The sequence below is a fragment of the Equus asinus genome, chromosome 4, assembly GCF_041296235.1.
Source record: "Equus asinus isolate D_3611 breed Donkey chromosome 4, EquAss-T2T_v2, whole genome shotgun sequence".
NCBI classification, from domain to species: domain Eukaryota; kingdom Metazoa; phylum Chordata; class Mammalia; order Perissodactyla; family Equidae; genus Equus; species Equus asinus.
In genome coordinates, this window is record NC_091793.1 from 36653228 (window position 1) to 36680300 (window position 27073).

The following is a 27073-nucleotide window of genomic DNA, read 5'->3' on the forward strand; positions in this document are numbered from 1 at the left end:
GCCAGACTCCACCCTGGTCAGGGCTGGCTGTCAACCCCCATAGGTGCTCTGTGCCTCCTCATTCAGGTCAAGCAGGAGAGCAAGAAAGCCTGGCTGCCGTGGCTCTCAGGAGAGAAAACATTTTCTCAAAGCCTCCAGTAAAATTCTTCTCTGTCTCATTGGCTCAAATTGCAACCTCAACTGTTTCGGGAACTAATCACCACACCAAGGGAGTTGCGGGGGGGGGCTACCTTAAGACTAAGTAGGCCTATGCCCTGAGCTGAATTGAATTTCCCCTTTTTTTAGATTTTGTCTTTTGGTAATATAGTCATGCGCCGCATAATGACGTTTTGGTCAATGATGGACTGCATATATGATGGTGGTGCCATAAGATTAGGACCATATAGGCCAGGTGTATAGTCGGCTATACCATCTAGCTTTGTGTAAGTGAACGGTATGTGTTTGCACAAGGATGAAATCGCCTAACAATGCATTTCTCAGAATATATCCCCATCGTTAAGTGACCCAGGACTGTATTTTCAATGTTTATAGTTAATAAATTGATATTTTCAACCAAAGTAACCCCCAAAAAGCAAAAGTATCATGCTATTCATGAGATAATTGGAAAGTTTCACAAAAAGATAATAATCCAGTGACCAGATCCAGAAATGAGACACAAGTTTAAAGTAGCAATGAAAAGTATCTTCTTTGAAATTTTTTTAGGTTCTGTATGGGATTTTTATGTATATGGTAGATTGTTACAGTACAGCCCCCAAATCACATATCCATACGCGTGACTATTACTCTCCTCCATTGTCTTGGGCCTGATGTGTGACTTATTTTGGCCAACAGGGCGTTTTAGCAAACGTGGCCTGGCAGAAGCTTGAAAAGCCCTGCTCTGTGGGGGCTGCCCTCTGGCTGCCCCGAGACACAGGTGAGGAAGCCCAGGTGAGGCCGCTAGGGAGGAATCACATCTCTCACTCCTTTGTTGCCACCCAAAGGGAACGAAAGAGAAAGTACACTGAGTCTATCACATTTCTAAAAGTCCTTTTTAATGAGTTAACATTCATTGACTAAATCCTTCAGAAACTTGATAAGCTGCAGTTAGCATAGGCTTTCCCTAAAGAGGTGTTAAAGTGTGTTATAAAAATCGAAGAATACAGTGACAACATAAGACAGTTGAGACTTAGCTTATACCGTATTTACCTTGACATTCTCTCAAAGGCATGCAGTGTCAGTTGTACATGTGAGAGCTGCACAGAAAACTCAATGACCCAGAGGACCACAGGGGCCTGTGGGAATCCAGGACCCCCAACCAGGAGTGAAGAGCAGCCACCACATCGCTGGGTTTACTTGTGGATAAGAAGGAATAAACGTGTGTGTAAATGTGTGTGTTTACATTTTACCAAAGAACAGCTTTGAGAACACCCTCCCAGGAAACAGATTCCCCAGCACCTTTTTTGTTGCTGTTGTTCCCTGCACTGCTGGGCGCTACAGGGGTCACTTCTGTCTCCACCTTTCCTGTGAACAGGTTACAATCTAAAGAGTGAAAACTCTATTGTGAAATATGCCGTTGAACCCATTTTAGGCTGTAATCAGGTAGGCAAGCTGGCAAGAGTGTCTGTCCTTTCCTTGACCAAGTGCAGATTTTAGAACCATGGTTTCAGGCTCCTGCACCTGGAGTGCCTTGCACACGTTTGCACAGATGGGTACAAAGTCACAGATCTTAGCCTTGGGAGGCCAAGAGGTCATCTGACCCATCCTTCATCCGGACAATTACACTTAAGCCTTCCCAGAAGGTCCTTTATCTTCTTTTTGGGGAAGAACAGATTGGGTAACACATCCTAGGGCCCCATCTGACCTTTGTCAATAGGGCCTCATTTTAATGATTACCGTTACAGAGAGGGGATTGGTTAACTTCTGAACATCAGATGCCTTGTCTGTGAAGCTTCTCCACACAGGGTTATTATAAGAATGTGCACAGAGTGCTAACACCTAGTAAGGAGGAGATAGTACTAACATCCAGCTCCAGCGTAAGCATCTGAGCCCTTTTCTTTGATAGGTATAGTGATATCTGAAAAATGTGAAATACACATTTCAATAAGGGCCACTCCAATAGCAATCTCATATTCATTCCTTAACTCCTTTACACGCAACCTCTCGAGGACCTGTTGACTGTTCTTTACTATGATTCAATTTATAGAAGAAAGAGCAGTTTAAGGACAAATTATGATTGAAACAGGGTTATTTATGAAGGTATATTAAGGAAAATTTGTCATATGATGGCATAGCAAGGTCAGCAGAAGTTACCTAGTGGAGAGCTTCTCAAAGCAAAAAAAACCCCAAATCACAAAACTCTTGTTTTCAGAAAAGAGTGCTATCAATCGGTTTCCAGATTTGAGTTAATCTAATGCTAAGAGTAAAAGACAGACTCATGCGATTGTGGTTACGCTTCTCACCCCTAAGAGGGAGTGGTCTGTTGATCTTTAAGAAAGAAAAAAATCTCTTACAGTCTGAAAACACCTGATGCATCTCCAACCAGGTCGACAAGAGCACAGTGCTAGATTTACTGTCACCCGCCTACCCGAAGTAGGTTTTAGAAGAACTGAATTATACAATGGATTGAGCTACCTAGGGAAGTTCTCAGGTCTCCCCTTTAGCATAATCCTGCTTTCTGTGAAGCTGAGTACCATGTGACCTGCTAATCCACGACAAAGCCCATTAAAGATCCTCAGACTCTGGGATTTTGATGGAGTTCTTGTGTAGAGATTCTAGTGAAAAGGCCGTTGGAGAAACCGGTCTTGATTCTGGAATATGCTCCATCCTGTATTTTTCAATGTATGGTACAGCTACTTCCCAAACCTGAGTAACAAGGACAAAACAAAGTCGAAATGTTGATGACATTGTTTTCACCTGCCATTAAACAGCAAATTCATCTGAAGTCAAAACATAATCTCTACCTGACTAGACTATTTGCTATTTGCCTGCTTTTATTATAAGCCATTTGACACATGATCTGTATCCATTACTCTTTGGTTGCATGGATAGCTTTTAAAATACAAAGTCTGAAACTTTTCTGAAGTAACCATGAAGGTTTTCAGCTGCTTATTCTTCTAAAGCAAAACAAGCCAAAAAACAAATAAAACCTAGAGAATTCTTCTGTGGACAGAATTAAGGAGAGCTGCTCAAGGGTATGCCTGTGTATTTTCTAAAGCAAACTCTGAATGGTAAAGGCAGTGGATTTCTTCATTTGCTCTATTACCAGGCCACATGAGCTCTGTTCCTGAGACCCTTGCTACTCAAAGTGTGGTCTGTGGACCAGCAGCATCAGCATCACCTGGGACAAGTCGGAATGTCAGCCCCACTCCAGACCTGAATCCGAATTTGCATTGTAACAGGATCCCCCGAGATTCACATGCACATTACAGTTTCAGAAGCTCTGTTCAGACCTTTCTTTGGTGTTTACCTCCACCTCCCACCTATTCTCTTTCAAGCATGACATCTTCTCAAATTATGGCTCTGTTTTTGGTTTACAGCTGCACTTTATCTGATTGCCACTGACAGCCAGGGAGCATTTCCTATTCTTTTGTATTACCTTGGAAAATGTATTCTTTCAAAGGCTAACCTCCTCACAAAGATATTTTCACCCCCATGTTCACTGCAGCATTGTTTACAACAGCCAAGACATGGAAGCAACCTAAGTGGCCACTGATGGATGAATGGATAAAGAAAATGTGGTGTATATTCACACACAATGGAATATTATTCAGCCATAAAAAGAAGGAACTCTTGCCATTTGCAACAACATAGATGGACCTTGAGGGCATTACGCTAAGTGAAATAAGTCAGACAGAGAAGGACAAATATCGTATAATCTCACTTATATGTGGAATCTAAAAACAAAAAACTGAACTCATAGATACAGAGAATAGATTGGTGGTTGGCAGAGGCAAGGGGAAGGGGGGCAAAATGTGTGAAGGGGGTCAAAAGGTACAAGCTTCCAGTTACAAAATAAATTAGTCCTGGGGATGTGATATACAGCATGGTGACTGTAGTTAATAATACTGTATTGTATATTTGAAAGTTGCAAGAGAGTAGATCTTAAAAGTTCTCATGGCAAGAAAAAAAATTTGTAACTATGAATGGTGATGGATGCTAACTAGCCTTATGGTGGTGATAATTTTGTGATATATACAAATATTGAATCGTGTTGTACACTTGAAACTAATATAATGTTATATGTCAATTATATTTCAATTTTATTTATTTATTTTTTTTTTGAGGAAGATTAGCCCTGAGCTAACATCTGCCACCAATCCTCCTCTTTTTGCTGAGGAAGACTGCCCTGAGGTAACATCCGTGCCCATCTAACTCTACTTTATATGTGGGACGCCTACCACAGCATGGCTTGACAAGCAGTACGTAGGTCCACACCTGGGATCCGAACTGGCGAACCCCGGGCCACCAAAGTGGAACATGCGCACTGAACTACTGAGCCACTGGGCCGACTCCTGTATATTTCAATTTTTTATAAAAGGCTAACCATTCACACACCTCTCTACTAGCAGCAAGCAAGGGGCTTCCCCTGAAAGGGTGCCGGGCACACTTAGAAATGACAGGTGTGAAGATCAAAGAGAAAATCGTTGCCCAAGAGCAGAGCAACGGTTCCAGGGGGAATCAAGCAATTCTAGGAAGCATGATACCTACAGATTACTACAAAAGGCTTAAGGAACTTTAAAAAATATATTTTAAACATGAGTCAACATGCTAGGCATCTGTCCCCATCAGATGAGTCTATAGTCGATGTAGCCAGAGGAAATGAGCAGTAAAGAGAAACCACATCTCACCCAGGGCAATGGGGCAGGACACCCCACGCACTGGACAGATGTAGGTCCTTGTTTTCTCTTCTGGTCTATGGGTTCATTGGAGCAGGTGGTGGTGGCAGTAGCATTACTGAAAGAGAAAGTACTTTTGAACGAAAGAGAACATTCTTGGTGAGGAGGATCCATGACCCTTTATCTCATTTACTCTCCATGAATACTCCCAGAACTCCATTGAAAATTCATTTCAGCTGCTAATCCTCAGACATTCAATGTTTGGTGCAACATGGGAGACTTATGAGTTTATCAAATAGCTTCTTAGTGGCCGTGGAAGTTGCCTAAGTACCATTTTGTTCACTTCCAAGGACTAGCCAGGAAACAAAATAAGACAATGTTTCTCTACTCCCCACTCCCACTTTGCTTTCCCATAATGACCCCAAACTAAGAAATAAGCCAAGTAGCCAGCTTACCTTCTGCTCTGTGAGCAGCCTGTGCACTGCCTCGATGTCTGGGGCCATGAAGCGATCTTTTATCCAGGGCCTACAGAGAAAGCACATCAAACCATCAGCCAAACGTTACCCACTGCCAGGGTTGACAGTTATGAAGTGGTGTCACTTCCAGGGCCCTGTTTGACATTACCTCACAACAGAGCGCACCAGGTCATAGACCTTCTCCAGTGGAGTGGTTGTTTTCAGGGGACGTAGAAACTCTATGCCCTGGCAGGCTGCAAGAAGCTCGATGGCCAGCACTAAAACGAGAAAAGTGGAGAGTGTGGCTGATTAAAGTCTGACTTCATGCTTGAGGGATATAAATCACACCAAAGTTGGTGGCCATTGCTAGGCAACTAACAGATAGTTGGTTCTCTGTGTATTGGTAGAATGAAGCCGCCTTGGTATTTGGCTACCATTTTAAATCTGCTTTTCTAACCCCTTGGTTTTATCTTTAATGGTAAGAAGGGCAGAAGTACCCAGGTAAATGTCTCAGTTGACCCCTTCTCACCTCATGGATGGGTGGATGGGTGACACCTGTTTCCTATTTCCACCTTTGTGTAAACTTCAATTTGTTTTCAGTCTTGCTGTTCCCTTTGGTCTGAAATACTCGGCACATACCTTCATCAAAGGGTTGAAGGAGCCCATGAAAGAACAGTGAATGGCTGCCCTGGACTGATTCTGTGATGTCTGTTTCAAGTCTTCAAACTAAAGGTCCCAAGTCCACTAAAACTGAAATTCTAGAAATTGGTGTCTTACCAACTTTAAGTTTCTTGATAAAACAATCTTTGCTCCATCTTTTCCTAGCTAAGAACTCATTAAAGGTCCCATCCCTTGCGATCAACTCTAAATATTAAAATCTAAATTTCTCTACATCTGATACAAGTCTAATGAAGGACTTTTAATAGAAATAGAGTTCAAAATTAAACCACTTTGGATTCCATTTTTTGCCAAGAAAATAATCTAGAAGGTTGAAGTTGATCAGAGAATTTAAGGGGTTAACCGAAATGGAGTATTAAAAACATTTGACTACTTGTCTTAAAATTTATGAAGCACATTACAAACTGGTGAGTACAGACAGGTCACAATGGGAGAGGATGAAGTTACAGAATCCATTTTGGACCTGGAAGAAACTTCACATCTTCTGGTCCAGTCTCCTCACTACACGTAAGGAATTGGAAACTTTGAGAAGTAAAGCATCTTGTTGAATAAGCGCATTCACTTATTTAATAGAGCTGGGGCTCAAGATCAGAACTGGTAGTCTTTCTGATTTCCTCCGCTACTCAGAGACACAAACCTGGCCTCTTGGCTGGAGAATGTGAAAGGGGGCAATGACAGATTTCGCTCGTGCAGGTAACAGGGGGCTTCCTAGATGAGTTTGCAAGATAAACATGAAACATGGCAGGAAAATCTTGTTGCCACCTCTGCAACATTTTGTTAAATGCTCTTTGTTGCTGTCCCCAACCAACATTCTCCCTGATGCCATCAACAGATTTTAAAAACCACGTACTTCATTGTTCCAAATTAATAGGGTTCAATGTATCTTGATTTACCTGGATATTTTTCATATGGTTCTCATTTATTTTGAAATAAACTGATATTCGATGGCATAATAACCACCTTCAACCTTCCCTTTCAAAATTTAAACACAGTGAATTTATCCTAAAAATCATGGAAACACCTTCTGGTTTTATGTGACTATTTTCTTCACCTTACCTGGGTATAATTCACATGAACTACAACCATCCTAAGGAAATAAATAACAGTTCTACTTAGGTATACTGCTAGAATATTCTCAAGGTTTTAAAACTTGACACTATCATTTATTGACATCTGAGGCTAATTGATACCTGTGTTCCTTTTACTAAGAAAAGACTGCTTCTCTTGACCCTGCGTCCTCTTCCCTCCCCCAGGCTTTGAGATGTCTGCGCTTCAGTCTCGCTCTCATGCTCTCATTTCAGATCTCTGCCAGCCTGAACTCTTTAAGCGGCTCCCTTTGAAAAGGTTTCCCTCCTTCCTCCAGCGGGCGATTACGTTTCAGGTCCTCTTTTCCCCTGAAGGCAATCCTCTCTTAAGATTCTGTTCCTGGTGTCCTCTCTCCTTCTTACCTGTAGCAGCAGCCTTCAGCTCCCTCCACGCAGAGAGCACTGCCCTTCGTCATTTGTCCTGGTTCTTTCCTGAGTATAGGCACCTGTACTTGGATGTCTTGTATCTTCATCTCAAAGCATCCCCAAAACAACTTATTTTGCGCATGTCCCCCTTCCATTGCGAAACTAATACTGCACCCCTCCCCTGAATTACCTGGACCTATTCATTTTTCAGGGCTTAATCTTAAATGCTCCTTCAGAGATGCCTTTTCTCATCCTTTCAGACTAGAACAGGTTCAGTTATATCCTCCTAGAACTGTATACTTTAGTCAGAATTTTGGCAGCTGCTACAGAGAGTTGCCAAGTTGTTGTCCAATGTCCGCCTCCCTGGTCAGACTCTAATTTCTAAGAGGGCAGAGAGAAAGTATGTCTCATTCACCCTTTAATCCATGTGCTCAACTGGTGGATGCCTTTCCATGCAACCAGGTGGAACTGTTCTCATTCTGCATCCCCTAGGCAATGAAGAATCACTCGTGCTGTAATAAGTAGGCACTTATCTTGCTTTATATCCAGCACCACTGGATTCCAAGATTTACAGGTATTTGTTTAACATCTGAAGCAAAGCAAACCGAAGGAACAATGAACATGCTGGAAATACAAATGGCCAATTCTTTGTTGTTGTTGTTCATTGCACCTCCCTGATGTAAATGTGTTAAGTACACCAGATGAGCTGGATTTGTAATTGGACTTATAGTGCCTACTTTGTTGTCATGCAAACCAAGCCTGTTCCAGGCACTGTTCCAGGCATTCTAGGTTCATCCAGGGGTGTGATCAAGACAGCCAAGATCCCTGCCCTCACGGACCTTGTATTTGACTGGGAAAGACAAGCCTAGGTATGTCAAGAATACTAAGTGCTACTAGAAAACACAACAACAACAAAAAGAGGGAAGAATGGCAGGTGCTGTTTTAGCTGGGGTGGACGGGGTGGCAACTGAGGTGGAAGCCGGGCAGCTCCGTAGGCGGAGTGAGGAAGTGATCCACGTGAAGCCCTTAGGGAACAGAGTTGCAGAGGGATCAGCGAGGACACAGGTGCTGAGGTAGGGATGCGTCTTTTGCAGGAACAAGAATAGCACTGTGGTTCCAGGATAGAGAATGGACTGGAGAGAGGTGGCAGCAGGAGAGAGAAGACAGATCACGTCCTGCACGATCCCTGGAGGCTACTGAACGGGCTGGATTTTGTTTAGAGCAATAGTAAGTAATTGGCAAATTTTTGGCAGGGGCATGGAGTGGTCAAAATTATGTTTTAAGAAACTCATTCTACTTATTGTACGTGGTGACTGCAGAGGAACAGTAGTGAAAACAAGGAGACCGATCAAAAGGAGATGATGGAGATGTCTTTCGAAGGTAAGGTGGATTTGCTGATGAATTGGATAGAAGATCTGAGAAACAATAAAGGTGACTCCTGAAGCTTTGATGCAGATGGGGAGACCATCTTAAGAGTGAATATTAAGAATACACTATGGTAGACAGATAATAACAGGTGTTGGTGAGGATGTGGAGAAATCAGAACTCGAACATTGCTGGTAGGAATATAACACGATACAGCCAGATTGGAAAACAGTCTGGCAGTTCCTCAAAAACATGAACATAGAGTCACCATATGACCCAGCATTTCCACTCCAGAGAAATGAAAACATATGTCCACACAGAAACTTGTACAGAAATGTTCATAGCAGCATTATTCATGTTAGCCAAAAGGTGGACAGAACCCAAAGTCCCTCAGCTGATGAGTGGATAGACAAAATGTGGTCTATCCATACGATGGAATATTATTTGGCCATAAAAAGGAATGAAGCACTGACACCTGCTACCACATGGGTGGGCCTTGAACACATTATGCCAAGTGAAAGAAGCCAGTCACAGAAGACCATATATTGTATGATTCTATTTCTGTGAAATGTCCAGAATAGGCAAATCCACAGAGAAATTACATTAGTGGTTGCCTAAGCCTCAGGGGAGGGCGGAGAATAGGGAGAATGGGAGAGTGACAGGCAAAGGGTACAAGGTTTCTTTTTGGGGTGATGAAAATGTTCTAAAACTGATTGTGGTGGTAATTGCACAACTCTGTGAATATACTAAAAACCACTGAATTGTACAATTTAAATGAGTGAATTATATGGTATGTAAATTGTATTTCGATACAGCTGTTACAAAAAAGTGAATATTCAACTCTCTCACATTTATCTTAAAATAGTGATATTCTTTTGTCAGCCAACTGCTTCAGACACAGTTGCAAAAACCTAGGAACTTAGAGAACCGTGCCTAAAGAAAGGCAATTTCTCTTTCAAAAACAAAGCAAGCAGTAATTAAGAAGGTGAGGTTGGCCTAGCACATCTCCACATGTGAAGTATCTTTGCCAAAAAACGTTGGATCTAAAATTTGTCAAACCTTTAGGGCCAACTGCAACAAAGAGGAAACTCGTGGAACAGAGAACAAGTTAGAAGTCACACCACGAGGAAGCTAACAGATAAATCCAGACTGTCAGTCTCTATCAGAAAACTGACCCGGTTTCTTTTAACAGGATGAACGTCATGTTAGTGGCATGAAGACAACAAAAAGGGGAGAGGGGACTGTTCTAGAGGAAAAGACACTTAAAACCTTGAGCGCCAAATTTAAAACGTGCGCTTTGAATCTTGATTTGAACAAACCCACTGTAAAGATATTGAGATAATTGGGAAAATTTGAATATGTACCCAACGGTGATACTAAGACATTGTTGAATTTTGTTGGACATGATAATGGCATCATGATGGATAAGAATGCGTTCATATTTAAGAGATGAAGTATGCAGGAAGAAAATAATATCACAGGGATTTGCTTGAGAATAGTTTGAGAAGAGTCAAAGAAAAACTGAAGCAAATGTGCTAACTGTTGAGTCAGAGTGAGGTGTACATGAGAGTTCATGGCACTAATCTCTCCACTTTCGAATATGTTTTTAAAGTCTCAATAAAAAAAAAGTCGGCCGATGAACTGGCTTAGCTGTGGTTCTTAATTTTCAGCAAGCATCAGCATCACCTGGAGGGCTTGTCAAACCCAGATTGTTCTGCTCTCCTCCCTTGAGTTTCTGATTCAGCAGGTCTGGGGCGGGGCCTGAGAATCTGCCTAAGGAGTTCCCAGTTGATGCTGATGCTGCCTGCGGGGATCCCACTTTGAGGACCACTTGTGTAGTAGTTCATCAGCAAGGCCTGCCATCCCGGACTGGCTGGGGTTACCTTGCTCCACGTGCTCGATGACCCTGAGGGCCTTCCTCGCCGCCCATCCTCCCATGGAGACGTGGTCCTCTGTGGCAGCGCTGGTGGAGAGAGAGTCCACAGACGAGGGGTGGCACAGAGCCTTGTTCTCAGAAACTGTAAGAGGACAATGCGAGTTAAGTATGCTCTTAATAGGAAAAGCTGCTAAAATGACATGTGGCTTCCCAAAGCGCTCCACAGCATGGAATACCCTCTCCAGGAGCTCTTGGTCATTAACCAAGTACCAGATGGTCCAAAGTTACTTTGGGAAAAGGAAACACATTGGTTTGTTTTCCGAAAGTGAGAAGGACTCTAAAGCTATAGTGAGTTCTGAGATAAGACCAGGATGGGAATGCTAGTATTACAAAGCCAAAGTGGAAGCATTTAGCATGCCAGGGAGACTAGGGAAAAAGAGACATGAGGGTCATTTCTGGGTTCTCAAGAACAATTTGGTTGTGTCACCAGAAGGGGCGGGAGTCAGGCGTGGCATTTGGGGATTGAGGCTGGAGCCACAGCTCTTGAGCAAGACGATGTAACAGTGCAGACTGCTCAATGGTGACATTTAAGCGACGCACTGGGTTTACGCAAACGTTTGATGACTCCCAGAGATATCTTGGGCAGGTTGGGGAATCCTAGAGATGGCCTAGATTGTGTCTCTCAATCCCTATTGTGCATATAAATCACTGAATCTTATTAAAATGCAAATGTTGAGTTTTGGGTGAGGCCCGAGATTCTGCTGTTCTGACGAACTCCCAGGTGATGGCCCTACTTTTGGCTCAAGGACCACATTTTAAGTAGCAAGGACCTAGCCTAGAGAGTTCCTTCTCCTCGGCTTCAGAAGCCAGGAAAGGTCAAACTCGAAGAGTTTTTTTCCCATTGTTTTTGACCTTGAAAGCAGCTCTGAGTGAAGCTTCAATTGGTTTCAGTGCTGTCAGGGATCCTGAGAGAGCCTGGCGATAAGCTGGGGTGCTCAGCTCATCCTGGTTTGCCCAGGACTTCCAGGCTTCAGCACTGCCAGTCCCAGGTCCTGGGACCCTAACCCTGCCATACAGCTCAGCAGGCTGTGGTGGCACTTGTTCAGAAAGATAACCGACAAGGGACCCAAAAAAGAAAACGACCAGTTTCACTATAATGAAAGCAAGCTGAACAACTCTAATAGGCAGCATGGGAGTGAAACACATTCAAATGAGGCTTCCCACAGTCCACGATGTTCTCTAGAAATCAGTTACCACTCTCCCTGCCCCCCAGGTTCATGGGAGAAGTCGGTACCCTTTGAAGAGATATTTTAATAAGCAGGTAAGAGAGCAAACAGAAGATACTGGACAGAGGAGAAGATGCATTCAGAGGCTCTTTGTTGGTTATTTGTGTTGAGTTTTACTGTGAGGTTTAGGGAAAGAGGGGGTTAGGGGTAATATCAATAGCAACTAATATTTATTTAGTGCCAGCACAGTTCTAAGGTTTTATATGCATTAATTCATTTAATACTCAAAACAGCCCCAGTAGGCAACTTTATCATCCCCGTTTTACACAGGAGTAAACTGAAGGTCAACAGAATTAAGACACTTGCTCCATATCACACTGCTGGTAAATGGCCGAGCTGGGCTTCAGACCCAGAGTCTACGCTCTTAATTTACCACCAAGCAATCCTGCCTGATGAGTAGGTTTACCAGAAAAAATACAGGATGCTCAGTTAAATTTGAATTTCTGATAAAAAACAAATAATTTTTTAGTACAAGTATGTCCCAAATAATTCTACTTTAACTGGACATCCTGCATTTCTATTTGTTAAATTTAGCAACTGTATTTTAGGATTAAGTATTGATTAAAATGAGATCCTCATTAATTGAAGTGAGCATAGATTTGGGAGCCAAATGCCTGGGTTTGAATCCTCTGCCTCTTACTAGCTGTGCAATATTGGGTAAGTCACTTAATTTCTCAGACTTTCAGGTATTCATCTGTAAAATGTAGGTAATAACAGTACCTGCCTCATGGTATTGTTGTGATGATTAATGAGTGAACATAAGTGAAACCCTTAGCATTCCTTTGTGCCAGGCCCTGTTCTGATATGTTACTGATCCATCCCTTACAGCCTTGAGTCAGAGATCAGCTACATTGAAGATCAGCTTTCAGAGAGGGCAACCTGCTCCTTACAAGCATTGTCGCATGTTGTAATCACATTTTTAGTGGTTGGTATATCTAACAGAATGAGCCCAAAGTTTAATCACTCAGGTCAGTTCAAATTTCACCATTAGCCATAAACATCTTTGTCTTTTTCCTTCCGACAGTCTCCAAATTGAGATTAGGAAAAAAATCTACAAAGATGAAGTTCATATGTGATGTCCAATTGCTTTCTACAGAGAAATGGTGGAAACCTCATTATTTACAATCTCATTAGTGTATTATTATGTTTTGACATAAGATTGTTTTGGTGGTCTAGTGGTTAAGATTCCATGCTCTCATCACCGTGACCCAGGTTGATTTCCCGGTCAGAGAACCACACCACCATCCATCGGTTGTCATACTGTAGCAGCTGTGTGTTGCTGTGATGCTGAAAGCTATGTCATTGGTATTTCACATACCAGCAGGGTCACTCATGGTGGACAGGTTTCAGCAGAGCTTCCAGACCAAGAAAGACTAGGAAGAAGGACCTGGCCACCCACTTCCGAAAAGATCGCCCATGAAAACCCTGTGAAGGGCAGTGGAGCACTGTCTGATACAGCGCCGGAAGGGGAGAGGATGGAGCAAACAGACCGGGTCTGCTCTGCTGTCCACAGGGTCCCTAGGAGTCAGAATCAACTATATAGCACTAATAACAAATAACATCGTTTAAGTTTTATTTTCTATTTTTTTCTAAAAAAAAAAATGAAAGAGACAACCTTTGCATTTGTATAGAGAGAGGTAGGATGCAAATGGAGGTAGTGAAAAAGTTAGAGCTCATTCAAAGACAGAATTTGATACTTTCAGGTAAAATGGAAAGGCACTTTGATGGACAGGCTTGTGTTGTGGGAAAAGGGCAGTGTCCTTACCGAGGGCTGCAGCTGTGCAGTGGGCGATCATGAATCCAGAGTTCAGGCCACCTTCAGCCACCAGGAAGGCAGGCAGCTCGCTGAGGGAGGGGTTACAGAGCCTCTCGATTCTTCTTTCGCTAATCGCAGCAAGTTCATGGACTCCAATGGCCAGATAGTCCAGGGCCTGAAAGAGAGTCTCAATTCAGTTGGCCTATATTAGAATATACTTTCAGGGTCAGAAGCAATTCTAAAACACTTACTTTGGCTGGATATTCGCCATGGAAGTTTCCTCCGGAAATAGTCTCTCCCCTATTGGCAAATACCATCTTTCAAAACAGGTTAAGGCTTGAATATAACATTTGCTGATCACTTCAAGCATAACTCTTTTCCCAGCCCACTTATTTTTAACATGGAGGTGGCAGCCCTTGGACAACTGTGGGGTGGAGGGAAGGAAAGTCTTTCTGCAAGCAGTTGTTGACATAAAGGGACACCAAGCAAAAACGAAACCCTAAAGATGAATCCTGTTCACCCAATTGAAACTAAGAACAGAGACCAGGACACCAGTTTAAAAGCAAATTCTGTTTCTTCAACGGGGACTGTGAGCGTGTGCTCCATAGAAGAACCTGCAGGCTGGAAGACTTTGCTGAGGAGCAACCACTAAACGGTCTGGAAGAACCAGTTCTGGGAAAACTTTCAAACTCTCTACTCAGTGATCCTGCGGCAGCATTCACAGCAGATGGCGGCCATGGGTCACGGCAAACCCATTTAGGCCAGAGGCAACTTTGGACTAACTGAGTATTAGCACTCTCATGGGTCATTGCATTCTATCAGATACTTTCCTTAAACTAAGAGGCACCCAGACAAATGAGAGGAACAGACTTTCCTTCTGGGTTCCGAAGAGCTAATTTTCGCCTGCTGGACTAAAGAATATTCACTACCTGTGAACCAGGAACTCCCTCTGTGTGAGAAAGAGCTGGAAATGCATGTGTTACATTCACTCAGTCAAGTTTGGAGTTCCCCTTTTCTGTACATATGACTGAGAGCCTATTAGAACTGGCTTCTGCTTGTCACCATGAACCCACCCCCAACCACAGGCCCGGGCTTCTCTCCATTTTCTGAATCCTTACAGCAAGTGATCTCTGCACCAATTGAGAACTTAAGCATGTTCTATTGTTCTCTAGTTGTTCCAACTTCGTTGGCTATTAGGTTGCAGCAATTAGAAGTTAACTCCCATAATAGCCAGCTACTGTGTCACAGATGCTCCTTGTCTGCCATAGAAAATGGAGAAAAATATTCTTTCAGGTAACACCAGCATTGCAGGAGAACTCCCAAATATTACAATTACAATCCACAATTAAGAATCTTTAATTGAGAAAGGATTTTGGGCTGATATTTTTGCTGAGGCAAGCAGTGGGGGAAAAAATTAGTAGGGAATTATCCCCTCCCCCATATCCAATAATTTAATAGTAACTTGTTTTCGTTTTATTCTATAAGATACCCTTTCAAGTCTAACTCAAGTAAGTGCAGAATGGACCCTCCCCTCTACAGTGCAAGAACTGATGGATACGACAAGACTACACAGAGTTCATGAAAACTGTTACTCCATTTGGGGGTGGGATGGTGTTGAGGTGGGTTAGTGAGTTGAGGATTATCTAGGGTGGGTTTGACTTAACTGTAAAACAATCGGAGAGGACATAAAACACACACTCTGAAGTAAGCTTGTCAGAGAAGCTACCCGGAAAAGGTCTTGTGAGCAAACTCCTGCAGCTGCTGTGAAACCCGTCTGCTAACCCTGGCTGTCAGCACTTTCTCCAGTGTTAAGAAGTGAGGCAGACGTGGGATAGCAAAAATAGATTCCTAAGGGATTCGGTGGTTTTCAAAGGCAGTATGGTCTCCATAAAGACTTCGCCAACGTGACTCTTGACTCATCAAATTAACTTCTGGGGAAGCTAAGCCATCACAGAACATTCCATAGCAAAAACAAGATAGCTCTGAGAGACCCAAGCCATGAGGAAAGAAGAGGCCATCCTTGAGAAATGGAAGTGTTCTTACTATTCTTCATACAAATATGGAAACACTGATTTAAGTCCATGTCAGAAAAAAAAGACTTGGGATGGGGAAAGCCATACCTGTTTGGTCAATACTCAGTAAGCGGTCAAGGACTGCCTTCTGTTTAATGCAGTGCGGCGTCACGAGAACCAGGAAGACTTGCACAAATGTCAACCTACCCAGGATCTGCACAATCCCACTTGTGATGTAGGCCTTCATCCTTCCACCAACAACCTCAGCAGTGACTTTCAGGGCAGATGTTTTCATGAAACCTCTCAGCCGATGCTGGAGACACCTACTTTAATCTTTAATGGGTGAATTCTGAAAGTACAGGATGTTAGACTCCAGAACTGAGATCAGGTTCCCAGATCTGCTTCTGCCACTTACAAGCTCTGACCTAGAGAAAGTCACTTAACCTCTGAGCCTCAGGTCCTTAGCCTATGAAACGCAGTGACAGAACAGAGATGCTACACAAAAGGATCACTTCAACAAACTTAAAATTACCAGCTGGAATTGTATAATGACAATTATACAGTAGACAGTCAAAAGATACAGGATTGTCTGTGGCACTGTTAATTTCTGTGGTAATGATGTTCTTCACAAACGCAATTGTGTCATTCACCACACCGTGGATCTAAAATACGAGATTAAATGAGTTAATACACGGAGACACTGAGAATGGCGCCTGTCACACAGAGGCCACTGTTCTTCCTAGAATAGCAAGGCCATTTTAAACTGGGCTTTATTCTTACTGTAGAGCTAATTTGGCAATTCTTCGCCGTGGGTGTTTTTGATCCACCTAACTAGAACAGAACTTGCTAAGGAAAAGGAAATTAGGGTATTTACTCTATGGAGGACTCTCTTTTACTCAAAAGACTGGAACTTGGCACAAGCTGAAATACTGTTCCATTCTTGAGGAGCATGTTCATCTCTCATTTGAATAATTGCCATATGCAAGTGAGTTGTAATATCTGCAACGCCTCACGCAAGCCTAGGTCTTGCGCAATTTTATTTAAAGTAAGCCTCACAGATTTATTTATGATGATTTATGTCTACTTATTAAATGCAGATAAGGATATGCACTTGGATTTTGATTAGACTTTCCTGTGAACATCCCTGGCAGGCTGGTTCAAGCGCTATCTTGTTCAAGTTTTACAGGGAGAACCAGTAAAACTCCATTAACTGTTACGATGGGGTTATTACTAAGAATTTTTAAAAGTTAAGGCACTGGGGCCGGCCTGGTGGCGCAGCGGTTAAGTGCGCACGTTCTGCGTTGGTGGCCCAGGGTTTGCCGGTTCGGATCCCGGGTGCGGACATGGCACCACTTGGCAAGCCACGCTGTGGCAGGCGTCCCACATATAAAGTAGAGGAAGATGGGCACAGATGTGAGCTCAGGGCCAGTCTTCCTCAGCAAAAAGAGGAGGATTGGCAGCAGATGTTAGCTCAGGGCTAATCTTCCTCAAAAAAAACAAAACAAAACAAAAACCCAAAACAAAAGGAAACAAACAGTTTGCCATATAGAATCAAAACTTCACAATAATTGGAGAAGTGAAAGTATGATATAGATAATTTTTAATAGAAGCAGTAAATAAATTTGGATTATAATTGACCATTACGTGATTTCCTAACACCTTCCTCTTCTTATATGTTCCCCCCTGAATTGGGGGAAAGAAAAGAAACTTTTTGTTTGTTTACCTGTGGACAACAGCGCAAGGTATATGCATCCTGAACCCGATCACAGAACCTGTGGCTCTCTGTGGAAGAGGTGCAGGGGATGGCAGGGGACATGTCATCAATTCTTTCCACAAAACGCAAAACCAAATCAGCCCACTCACATAAACGTGCCCAGACCTGCTATTTCAGATGGGTGGTGATCGGAGTCCAAGAGTGACCGAAACCGGAAAGCAACTTCAATTTGCCCAGGATGAGGGCGAACAGCATGGATGTCTGGAATTGATGAAGGAGAGAACGCCTGGGCAGCGGTGGCTCAGGACCACCCACGGGGCTGACACAGCCCTCAAAAGTCCCAGGGCTCCTTAACCACCACTCAGAATTAGAAACTTAACTCCAAAAGCAAAATTTTCCTTGTTGACTTTATTCTTTCTACTTCAAATATCCAAATGCAAACTATGAGTTGAGAGAATTCAACTCAAGACACTGGGCCTACCCCAAGAAGACTTAGGCTCACCATGGAAGGGAGCTCTGTAGTAGCTTAGTTTAACTGAGTCACTTTTAGACAGTTTTTCTGTCCTGCTACATATAATAGTCTTTCAAATTCGCTACTTTCTAGATAAGCTACCATTTCTACAGTTTTTCTCTCAATTTTCTAATGCAGATCAACCCAAATCCTACTCTAATTCTAAAACCCTACGAACAGATTTCTAAGATAACACATAGTTTGATGGGAGGCAGACCTGGGTGACCCGGGGCAGGCCACTTAACTCGGGTCAGTGTCTGTCTGTAAAACATGGTCATTTTAAGGATCAAGGGTGCCATACCTTAGATGAAGCTGTAGCAGTATTGAGTATGCCATCGGCACTTGGATTTTCTCCTTCTCCCCCACCACTCCCCTCTAGCACTCCTGTGTCTAAAGACCTTGACTAGCCCGCCCCACCAGCTCGGGTTGAATGAATAACAACAGAGCAGAAGACCCATGCTGACCAGTGTCAAAGGCTTTGGTGGTGCCCTTCAACACCTCAAGAGTCAAGGCCGCCACTATGTCAGCCTGCCTCGCAATAGCACTGGCTCTCTCGACAGCTTCACAGCCCAGGGAGGTGATCATCTGTGTCCCATTGATGAGCGCCAGACCCTTTGGGGAGGAAGAGAGAAGTTTCCTACTTTATTTATTGTAACGAACCTACGTACAAGTTGATTTAATATCTTATGCTTTCATAAGAGAAGTTAGCCAGCCAGCTGAATGACGTTTATTCATGTTTTCTAAAGGACAGGGCAGTAATGCTTATTTAAGCACTTGAGGATTAAATGCAATCCTTTGTGAAATTGTTAGTATAAATCTGGCAAATGGAATAGCTGTTAAGTACCCCCATTCTCAAGGCAGCAAGGTAGCTCCAGCATAGACTGCACAGAAAGTCGTTAGCTCTTAATTATGCTGTATTTCTTCCTTAACTTCTCATTATTGTAGACAAGACATCCTAAAAATTTCTGGTCCAAGACTTTTGGCTTAGAGCATCCTAAGGGATCTTGGCTTAGAGTATCTCTAAGGGATCCTTAGAGATCCCAATTTGAAGTTTAAATTCTAATGTAAGAGAACCCGTAAGCATTGGTGGCATGAAGAATCTTTCAACTTTCAACAAACATGTAAGTCACATTTATTTTGAGAAACCAGTGAGACTGATATTAAGATTGAAAATAGTGCAGAAATAAACACACCAAATGAACACATTTTCCCTGAGTCTCCTTACCTCTTTTGGTTTCAAAACAACTGGTTTCAATCCATGGGCTTCCAGGACCTGTGGAATGATTAAGAAGATAAAAATGGCTATCAAATGAAAGACCAGCCTATTTCTAATTTCTTGTGGAATCCAACAAAAGATCCTTAAGCCCAAAGGTCTATCTTGTAAAAAATTAGACCTCAATGAATTGGCTCTATTCAACTTCTCTGGTCTATTTTCTAGCTCTGTTCTTTAGTCTGAAAGCAGATTTATCTTTCAAATAATTTTTGTACTTAAGTCAGGGGCTCTAGTGTCCACAGAATCAACCCTGAAGTTTGGTGTCTAGGTCCTTCATGTTCAGCTTCCACCTCAGTGATTCTCTTTTTTCACTGCCGCTTCCTGACTACATAGGCACACCTGTGCCATGCTGAGGCTGGGCTCCTGGCTGTGTGTCCACACTCCCTTGCCTCCAGAGCTTGATCTAAAAAGTCCTCCATCCTTGTCCTACTTATTGAAATCTGTTGGGAAAAGGGCAGAAAAATCTTCCCCTGAAATTAAAGAAGTGAACGTAGTCACTGAGTTAAGGTCCCTCTAGGGAAGAAGGACGACAGAGCCAGTACCCTTTTCAATGTCAACTTCAAAAGTTCGTTTGAATACCTATATTACACACCAGAATCTGTTCTGGGTGTCAGGCTGGGCCAGCAGTGAGAAAAATGGAGACAGACAAGCTCAGGGGCAATTTACAGTAATAGGATACTGAGTGTTCCAGGGGCAGGAAGTGAGTAGGGTTCAGTGGATAATCATGTAAGGTGCTGGGAGAGCACAAAGGAGGGGCAAAAGGGACTTGAGAGGTAAGGACAAGGACCAGAAGAGCAGAGAGGACTTATCAGAAGGAGGAACAGGAGTGAGCAGGGAAGAGAAGAATGGACACGTGTTGGGCCCTCTGCCTAGGACACAGCAGGTTCGAGTTGCAGGGAAGCTCCAGCTTCTGTAATATAGAACCCTGGCAGAGAGGGATGTGGGGGGTAGCATGACAAACAAGACTCTTGTAAGCCGCTTTAAGTTTAGACTTATACTCAGGACAATGGGAAGCATTCCAGGTTTTAGCCAGGACATGCTCAGATTTGCTATGTGAAGGTGGTTGGGTGAACTCTCTACGCAGAGAAATAATCAAGAGGAGGCTGCATAGAAGAAAGGTGATCTGGAACCCATATCCCCATAGGGACTATCTGCTCCCTTAACTTCTTCTTCCTCTATGGTCCTCTACCCCTTTGCTTACTGCTGGGGAACTACCCAGAAATTGATCGGAGATGACACTTCAAATAATTTTTTTGGCTGCTCTGAGGGAATTTGGAAGTGGATGAAGAAAACAATGAAGCTTTATCAAAAGCAAGCCTTTCTGATTAGCCACCAGGGTAGGAGCTTGGGGGAAAAATGGAATCTGCTTTCCAGAAACCATACAGTAAATGCCATGATCCACAGCTCTGCATCTGTAAGACCAGTGACTAAATACACTCACGACAGTGTGTGACCTTCTTAATAGGCACTGGCACAGTCTGTTTTAGGTGCAGAATAAATTTCTGGGGTTAACACTGGAAGGTGTACATTTTGACCAAGGTGATCGATCACCAAGTCCAGAAGGCTGGCAGTCGAGTATGCAAGCTAAGAGCCTGGCCTAGTTTGACTTCTAAGCTTCAGTTTTCTCATCTATGAAACAGGAATAACGGTGGCCCTCTCCTCGGGCTGCTGTAAGGATTAAGAGATAGGAAGCATGCAAGTACGCCAGGTGTCCAGCCTAGAGAAAGTACTGCAGGTGGAAGCGGTGATCAGTCTTACATATTTAGCATCAGCCCAGCCACTCTTTGGAGACCACATCTTCCCTTCTCCAATCAGCCCAAGAGCAAGATGAGAGAGCGGAGCAAGGTCTCCGCTGGCACCAACGGTTCCTTTCTCCGGAACATAGGGCAGGCAGGAGGCTGGGAGAGAAGTAGGCATTGGTTATTCAAGAGCGCTTCATTCTGGCTGCCCTCACTTTGCCAGGGAGACCAACCTCCCCTAGTAGGATCTAGTGTCACTTTATGGCACAAATACCTTGGGAAAGACAATTCCTCAAACACAGCTAATGCTTAAGGGAACTAGCTGAGCTACTATAGAAAGAAAGAGGTGAGGGAGAGGAAGATAAAGGAAGGAAGGAGGGAGGGAGGGAGGGAGGGGGAAGGAAGGAGGACCCTCCTAGTAACAAAGCCTTGTCTTGTAAGCCACTTTAAGTTTAGACATTATCCTAAGACAATGGGAAGCATTATAGGTTTTAGCCAGGACATGCTCATGCTGTGTGAAAGCGGTTGGGCGAACAATGTACACAGAGAATGATCAAGACCAGGCTACACGGAAAAAAGGTGATCTAGAACCCGTCTCCCCAAAGGCTTGATCTGTTTGCTTAACTTTTTCCTCCTCCTTAGTCTTCTGCCCCTTCGTCTACTGTTACTGTGCATGTTTCTAATCTGATCCAGAAATTTCTAGAAATTCTAGCAATGTATCTTGATGTGATTAGGAACTAGCTGTTGTCCATTACAGCCTTGTTTCTAAGAAGAAAAAGTTAGAAATGATCTAAATATGGAATTAAGAAATTTTCATATGACCCAGAGTTGTGTGTAGCCATTAAAACCTATTGGAGAACGTTTGGAAACATGTAAGTGTTTACATTAGAAAAGTAATGAAACGTTCCAGAAGGGTTAGGTACACCAAAGTGTTGCCAGGGGCTCTGTGGGGAGGGAAAGTCAAAGGCAACTTAGTCTCTTCATTTTTGCCAGATTCCCAGTCCCCTCATCTGCCACCTCACCACCACTTATAAACAGACATGTACCGTTTGGTAGGAAAGTCCCAATAAGTTACCAAAAAGAGGGGCTTCATTTTCTAAAGTAAACTCAAACTCCTGGTAGCAGTGTTTTTTCCAACTGCTAAATACTATCAGTAGGATAAAGTAGTGCTGTCCACAGCCAGCTTCCAGATCAGAGTTCACCCTGGGGAACTCTCAGAACTCTAGGGCCCAGAGGTGTCTTAGACTCATCCACAAAGCATAGGTGGGTTTACAGCGGAAGTCATACTATCAGATTTTAGGCTCATAGAAGGGCACACCAGGGTGGGAGTGGAAATAGATGTTGACATCCTTACTGGTCATAGCACAGCCCTATGTCCTAGATTGTTCATTCAAATTGCTATTCACTAACTGGCAGATCATATTTATGGGTCACTTGTGTCAACAGTGTGGGAACTCTAGCGTGCATTTTCTCTATGTGACTGCCCAGCCGTGCTTCTCCTCCCACTCCTTCACCCCAAAGAGTCCCCAAGCCTCCACTGACCTAGAATATTTATCCTATCTGTGAGAAGGGACAATGGCCTCCCAAGCATTTCAAGTCTGGTCTCCACATAGGAATTTTCCTGTCCTGGGAAGTAAGCTCCAAAGAGTTGCACTGCATCACATCCTGGCACTGTATGGCTTCTCTATCACAAGCAAGTCCTTAATCTCTTTGCATTTCTGTGCTACCTTTGTGAGAAGTTGGATTGCAGTTACTTACGTCTGGCTATCCCACCACTTGGGGAGCATTAAGATTTCAGACTCCCAGGCACCAACCAGAACTGCTGAATTGGTCTTTGGGATGAATCTTTATGTTTCCCAGATGATTTGATACAACTTCTCTAACCACATTTGGGCACCACTGAATCAAAGTTCTCTCCAGCCCTGAACTTAAGGTCAGACTTAAGGGGCTGGTTCCAGTCTTAAAGAGGCCAAGTGCTAAGTGAAGGGTGATGGAGAATGGGTGAAAGTACACAGGAGTAAGCGTCTCTGCCCCACTCCCCCCACCTTGCTATCCTCCTTCTTGCCAAGCCCATTTTCCATTCATCTACACTATTTTATGTCATCTTGTCTCAACCAATTCCTCACCATCCTGTGAATCAAGTCCACCTGTGGAACACGCCCAGCCTCAATGGAGGGTCAAACAGGAATCCATTACATTACCATTAAATACTTCAATAACTTGTTTGAGGGTCTCCAGGGAAATGCCACTGTATCCTTTGGCTAAGACATTGATCCTTAAAGCCAAGAGCATCCGACATCTCTCAGGGATTAGTGGCTTCCCAACACCTACAAAACAGAATTGATGTTTTCTCCAAGAAAAACAAAATCTTTTCCACTTCCTGGCTGCCTCCATCTCCCAAATCTTTCTCCACTTCTTGACTCAAATAGTTACCCTGCTCTCCCTCCGGACTGTCTAAAGTCCCATTTTCCAGACAAAGATGAAACCCCGGTTTTGCTTTCTCAGTTCCTCTTCCTGAAATGCTTCAGGGAGCTCTCACCTTCCCCAGCACCCTTGGAATAGTGTCCAGACTGCTCAGCACAAGCTCCCTTGCAATCTGATGGGAGCTGATTCTTGACAGACTTTCTCATCTCCCCTCATCCTGATCAACTCATTCCCGGGGTTCCAGCCTTAATTTCATTCCCTGAATGCACCCCTCTCTTGGCATAATGCCATACATACTCCCATCCCAACCCTGTCCCTCCCACCGGCCCATTCTTTTTTCTGAGATTCAGCTAAAAGCCAGGCTTGTCTGATGCTGTCTGCTTCCCTCCCTCCCCTGCAGCAGAATCAGTACCCAGCCCTTGGAATGCACTAGTTGTTTGGGGCTGTTATAGGATGCCTCATGCTGTGTTGTACTTTACTCATCAAATCAAACAAGATCCAGGAGGCACCCAACGTTTGGAATGATTTACCTGAGGAATGTGAACGTACTAGGTTGACCTGGAGCTCCCTGGAAGAGAAAGGAAGAAAATCCTCTTAGATACCTTGCACTGAGAATGTTCCCTCAGCTGGGGAAATGAAAGGAAAATAGTTAAATCCTTGAGGGGACAGAATGAGGCAGCGTGATGCAATGGAAGAAGCCAACAAGCCTGTGTTTTCAACACCAACTCATGTCCAAGTTAACCCGAGCCTCATCCCCATCTGTAAGTTGGGGCAAATGGTCATTATTCCCCTTGTTGAATGAAATCTCAAAGATGGGGGTAGGTGGCATGTGAATATGTGTTTTGGTGCGGAGAGCGAGAATCACACTTACTCTAGCTTGTTGATGGGAATTACAGTTCTGGCAAACTTCCCAAAACCTGTCGTAATGCCGTAAACCACTAGAATAAAAACACACATTATCCAATTAGATGGAGGCCATATTTTTTAAGTCTCTAAAAAGAACTGTATAACACAAAGAGAAAAAGATACCAGTGTTTTCTCTCACGATGCTATCTATGACTTCCCTGGATTTTTGCACCTTCTTTTCCGCAGTTGGGGTGAGCTGGGAAAACGTTGGGCAGAGCTGAGCACGCTGAAGACTTTCATACGCAGCGACAAAGCTCAGAGGACATCCTCCCCCTCCCTCCCCCATACCTTTATCTTGTAGTGTCCGTTTCCCAAGTTGACCAGATCCTCTGTGGTCAGACTGTCTCCATCTAAGGCGATGTACTGCACAAAAGAAGGGAAGCTCCGTGAGTTTGCTCAAAGGAGAGAGTAGGGAAGCCTCTAGCAGAACCGACCTTTAGCACTTCAGAGATTTTATCACTGCTGTGAAACATTAAGAAGCTAGTTAAAAAGACAGGTTGCTGGGGGCCGGCCCCATAGCCGAGTGGTTAAGTTTGCATGCTCTGCTTCAGCAGCCCAGGGTTTTCCCAGTTCGTAATCCTGGGCAGGGACATGGCAACGCTCATCAAGCCATGCTGAGGTGGCGTCCCACATGCCACAACTAGAAGGACCCACAATTATGTACCTGGGGGCTTTGGGAGAAAAAGGAAAAAAATAAATCTAAAAAAAAAAAAATGCATTGTTGAAGAGGAGGCTGCATAAGGATGGTTAGAAATGGAAATGCGTAATGCCGTTCCTACTACACAGAGCTCCATGAAAGCCCTGTCCTAATTAATAGTATTGGCTCATAAATTTTACTGGCCCTCCCCCTCCTTAAACCAGGGGGACCTAATTTTCTTAACAAAAAGAAAGTGGCTTGAGGCTTACCTTTTCAGGCTCCCGGTATTTGCTGTATCTGGAGCCAGGTAAAGGAACACTCTGGTGGAAGAGGCCCAGACCCCTCACCGGAAGGAGGAACCCCCCGCACCCCCGAGCAGACCCAGGAAAGGATACAGATAAACTCCTTCCGGCTGTGATGGAATGAAGTCGGGAGACATGGCATCCCCTTCTATAACTGAAACAAGAATGCAAGAGAGACCCCTCACAGATTACACCCAGAGCCGCCTTTGGCGTTACTGGTAAACCAAGAAAGGGCCCTTCAGTTGCCTACGAATTCTGTAGAAAAGGCTGGTTTAAATGACCTTCAGATGCTTTCAAGGGCTCTCAGCGTCTTTACAAAGTAGGGGAGCAAAAGGCAGAGACAGGTCTGAGGGGTGGGGGTGGGGGGTAGACACAGGAGTTTAAATGAAAGTTCAAGACCTAACTCCCGCCTCCATCCCCAGCTTTATTTTGTGTTAAATCTGATCTCCTCCATGCCGCTGGCCTCCAGTCCGGTGAGGTTCCTTTGAAGGGTGAAAAGATCTTCAAAATGACTTGAAACTGCAAAGGGATTCAGACCTGCCGCCTTGGGTTCAAATCTAGTCTTTGCTACTTACCAGCAAACTAACTGACTCTGAATAAAGCACCTCCTTTCTGAGTCTTGCCTCATTGTAAAAGATGGATAAGAATCCGACCTTCCTCACCGGCGCGTGTGACAAGCGAAGACACAGAGGGGCCTCGCGCGCGCCCGCCCACCGCCAGCGCGCGGTTACCCTGCAGCGGAGATGCCCCCAGGACCTCCCTCCCAGGGACCTGAGCACCGAGCAGGCCAGGCCGCCGCCGTTCGGGCTGCTCCGGCCACTCACCCACTTCCACGAACTCATTGTCCTCCAGGGCCACCTCGAGCGGGTCCTCGTTGTCCAGCAGGCCCAGGCCCTTGCAGCGGCGCACGAGGAAGCGCACGTCGTCCGCCGAGGCGAAGCCACCATTGTCCGGCTTGTTCTTGATGTAGCGGCGCACGGCCTCGCGGCCCAGCCAGCCCACGGTAAGCTGCGCGTCCCGGCAGGGCACGGCCAGCCACTCTCCGCGCACGTGCACCGTGTACCGGGGCATGGCTCCGCAGCAGCCCCGACGGCAGAGCAGGCCAGGGAACCAGGCGGCGCCTACTCCTCCACCAGTGACAGTCGCTGGTGACTGTCACCGGGAGGGGAGAGTTTTATCTGGGAGTGACTACCGAGGTGTGGTCGGCAGGGAGGGCTAGGATGGACTTTCAAAACACGCCCCCTCCCTTGCCTTTACTCACTCACGCATTGGACAAATATTTATTGAGAGCCCCGCGGTGTCCCTTCGGGTTTTTGCAGCTGAGCTACGGGGCGGGAGAGGGGGATGCAGGCAGGAGAGCGGCCTGTCCACCTGCGATGCTGCCCTGCTGGCAGCAAGACCACTGGGGTCCCAGCGCCCGCTGGCCCCTGCTACAGGTCCCCTGTCCTCAGGGTTCCTGATTTCTTCCTCTCCTGGTTTCTGTCTGCATTCTCCTCCGTTAAGAGCAGCTTATAAACACCATGTTCCTGTCTTTATCTGGAATTACTCAACTGTAAAATGCACCCTGCTGGCCAACTCTGACACCGGGGAGTGTGGCAATCCTCATTCATTTGTTTATTCCACAAAGGTGTTGAGCAACTGCTTCCTGCCACGGCTAAGGTTTTCTGAAGCTGTCCCGCCACAAGGTGGGACTGGAAAGGCCAGAGATCGTTTTCACAATGAAAGGTCACCATCTGGCGACTGAGCCTCCATGGCTTGGAGGTTATCAGCTCAGCCAGCCATGGGTGGGACTCCAGCTCCACTACTTATTAGCCTTGAGCAAGTGAGTTATTAATTAGCCTCCGTTTTCTCATGCAAAGGCAGAGGGGCTAACT

The 27073-nt window shown here is 44.5% G+C and overlaps 1 protein-coding gene across 1 annotated transcript; it reads right to left on the reverse strand.

The window, feature by feature from the left end:
* Nucleotides 1–1009: 1009 nt before the first annotated feature.
* On the reverse strand, nucleotides 1010–26747 carry HAL (histidine ammonia-lyase). The gene is made up of 20 exons (XM_014850709.3): nucleotides 26024–26747; nucleotides 25293–25353; nucleotides 25167–25194; nucleotides 24549–24623; nucleotides 24384–24456; nucleotides 24226–24292; nucleotides 23885–23922; nucleotides 23132–23257; nucleotides 20950–21089; nucleotides 19144–19191; nucleotides 18383–18530; nucleotides 17573–17668; nucleotides 17417–17475; nucleotides 16275–16355; nucleotides 13933–13998; nucleotides 13691–13856; nucleotides 10647–10781; nucleotides 5439–5547; nucleotides 5270–5339; nucleotides 1010–2841 (listed from the first exon to the last, which is right to left on the reverse strand). Exons 1-20 carry the CDS (start codon nucleotides 26268–26270, stop codon nucleotides 2701–2703), a joined length of 1974 nt encoding a protein of 657 aa, XP_014706195.1. The 5' UTR covers nucleotides 26271–26747; the 3' UTR covers nucleotides 1010–2700.
* Between the last annotated feature and the right edge of the window lie 326 nt (nucleotides 26748–27073).

Bases quoted from the DNA above. Each gene is read 5' to 3' on its own strand.
- HAL (XM_014850709.3), bottom strand. From the start codon at position 26,270: ATGCCCCGGTACACGGTGCACGTGCGCGGAGAGTGGCTGGCCGTGCCC. The intron at 25,354-26,023 runs GTGAGTGGCCGG...TTCTTGTTTCAG, and splicing joins CAATGAGTTCGTGGAAGTGG to TTATAGAAGGGGATGCCATG. The intron at 24,457-24,548 runs GTATGGGGGAGG...ACGTTTTCCCAG, and splicing joins ACGGACACTACAAGATAAAG to CTCACCCCAACTGCGGAAAA.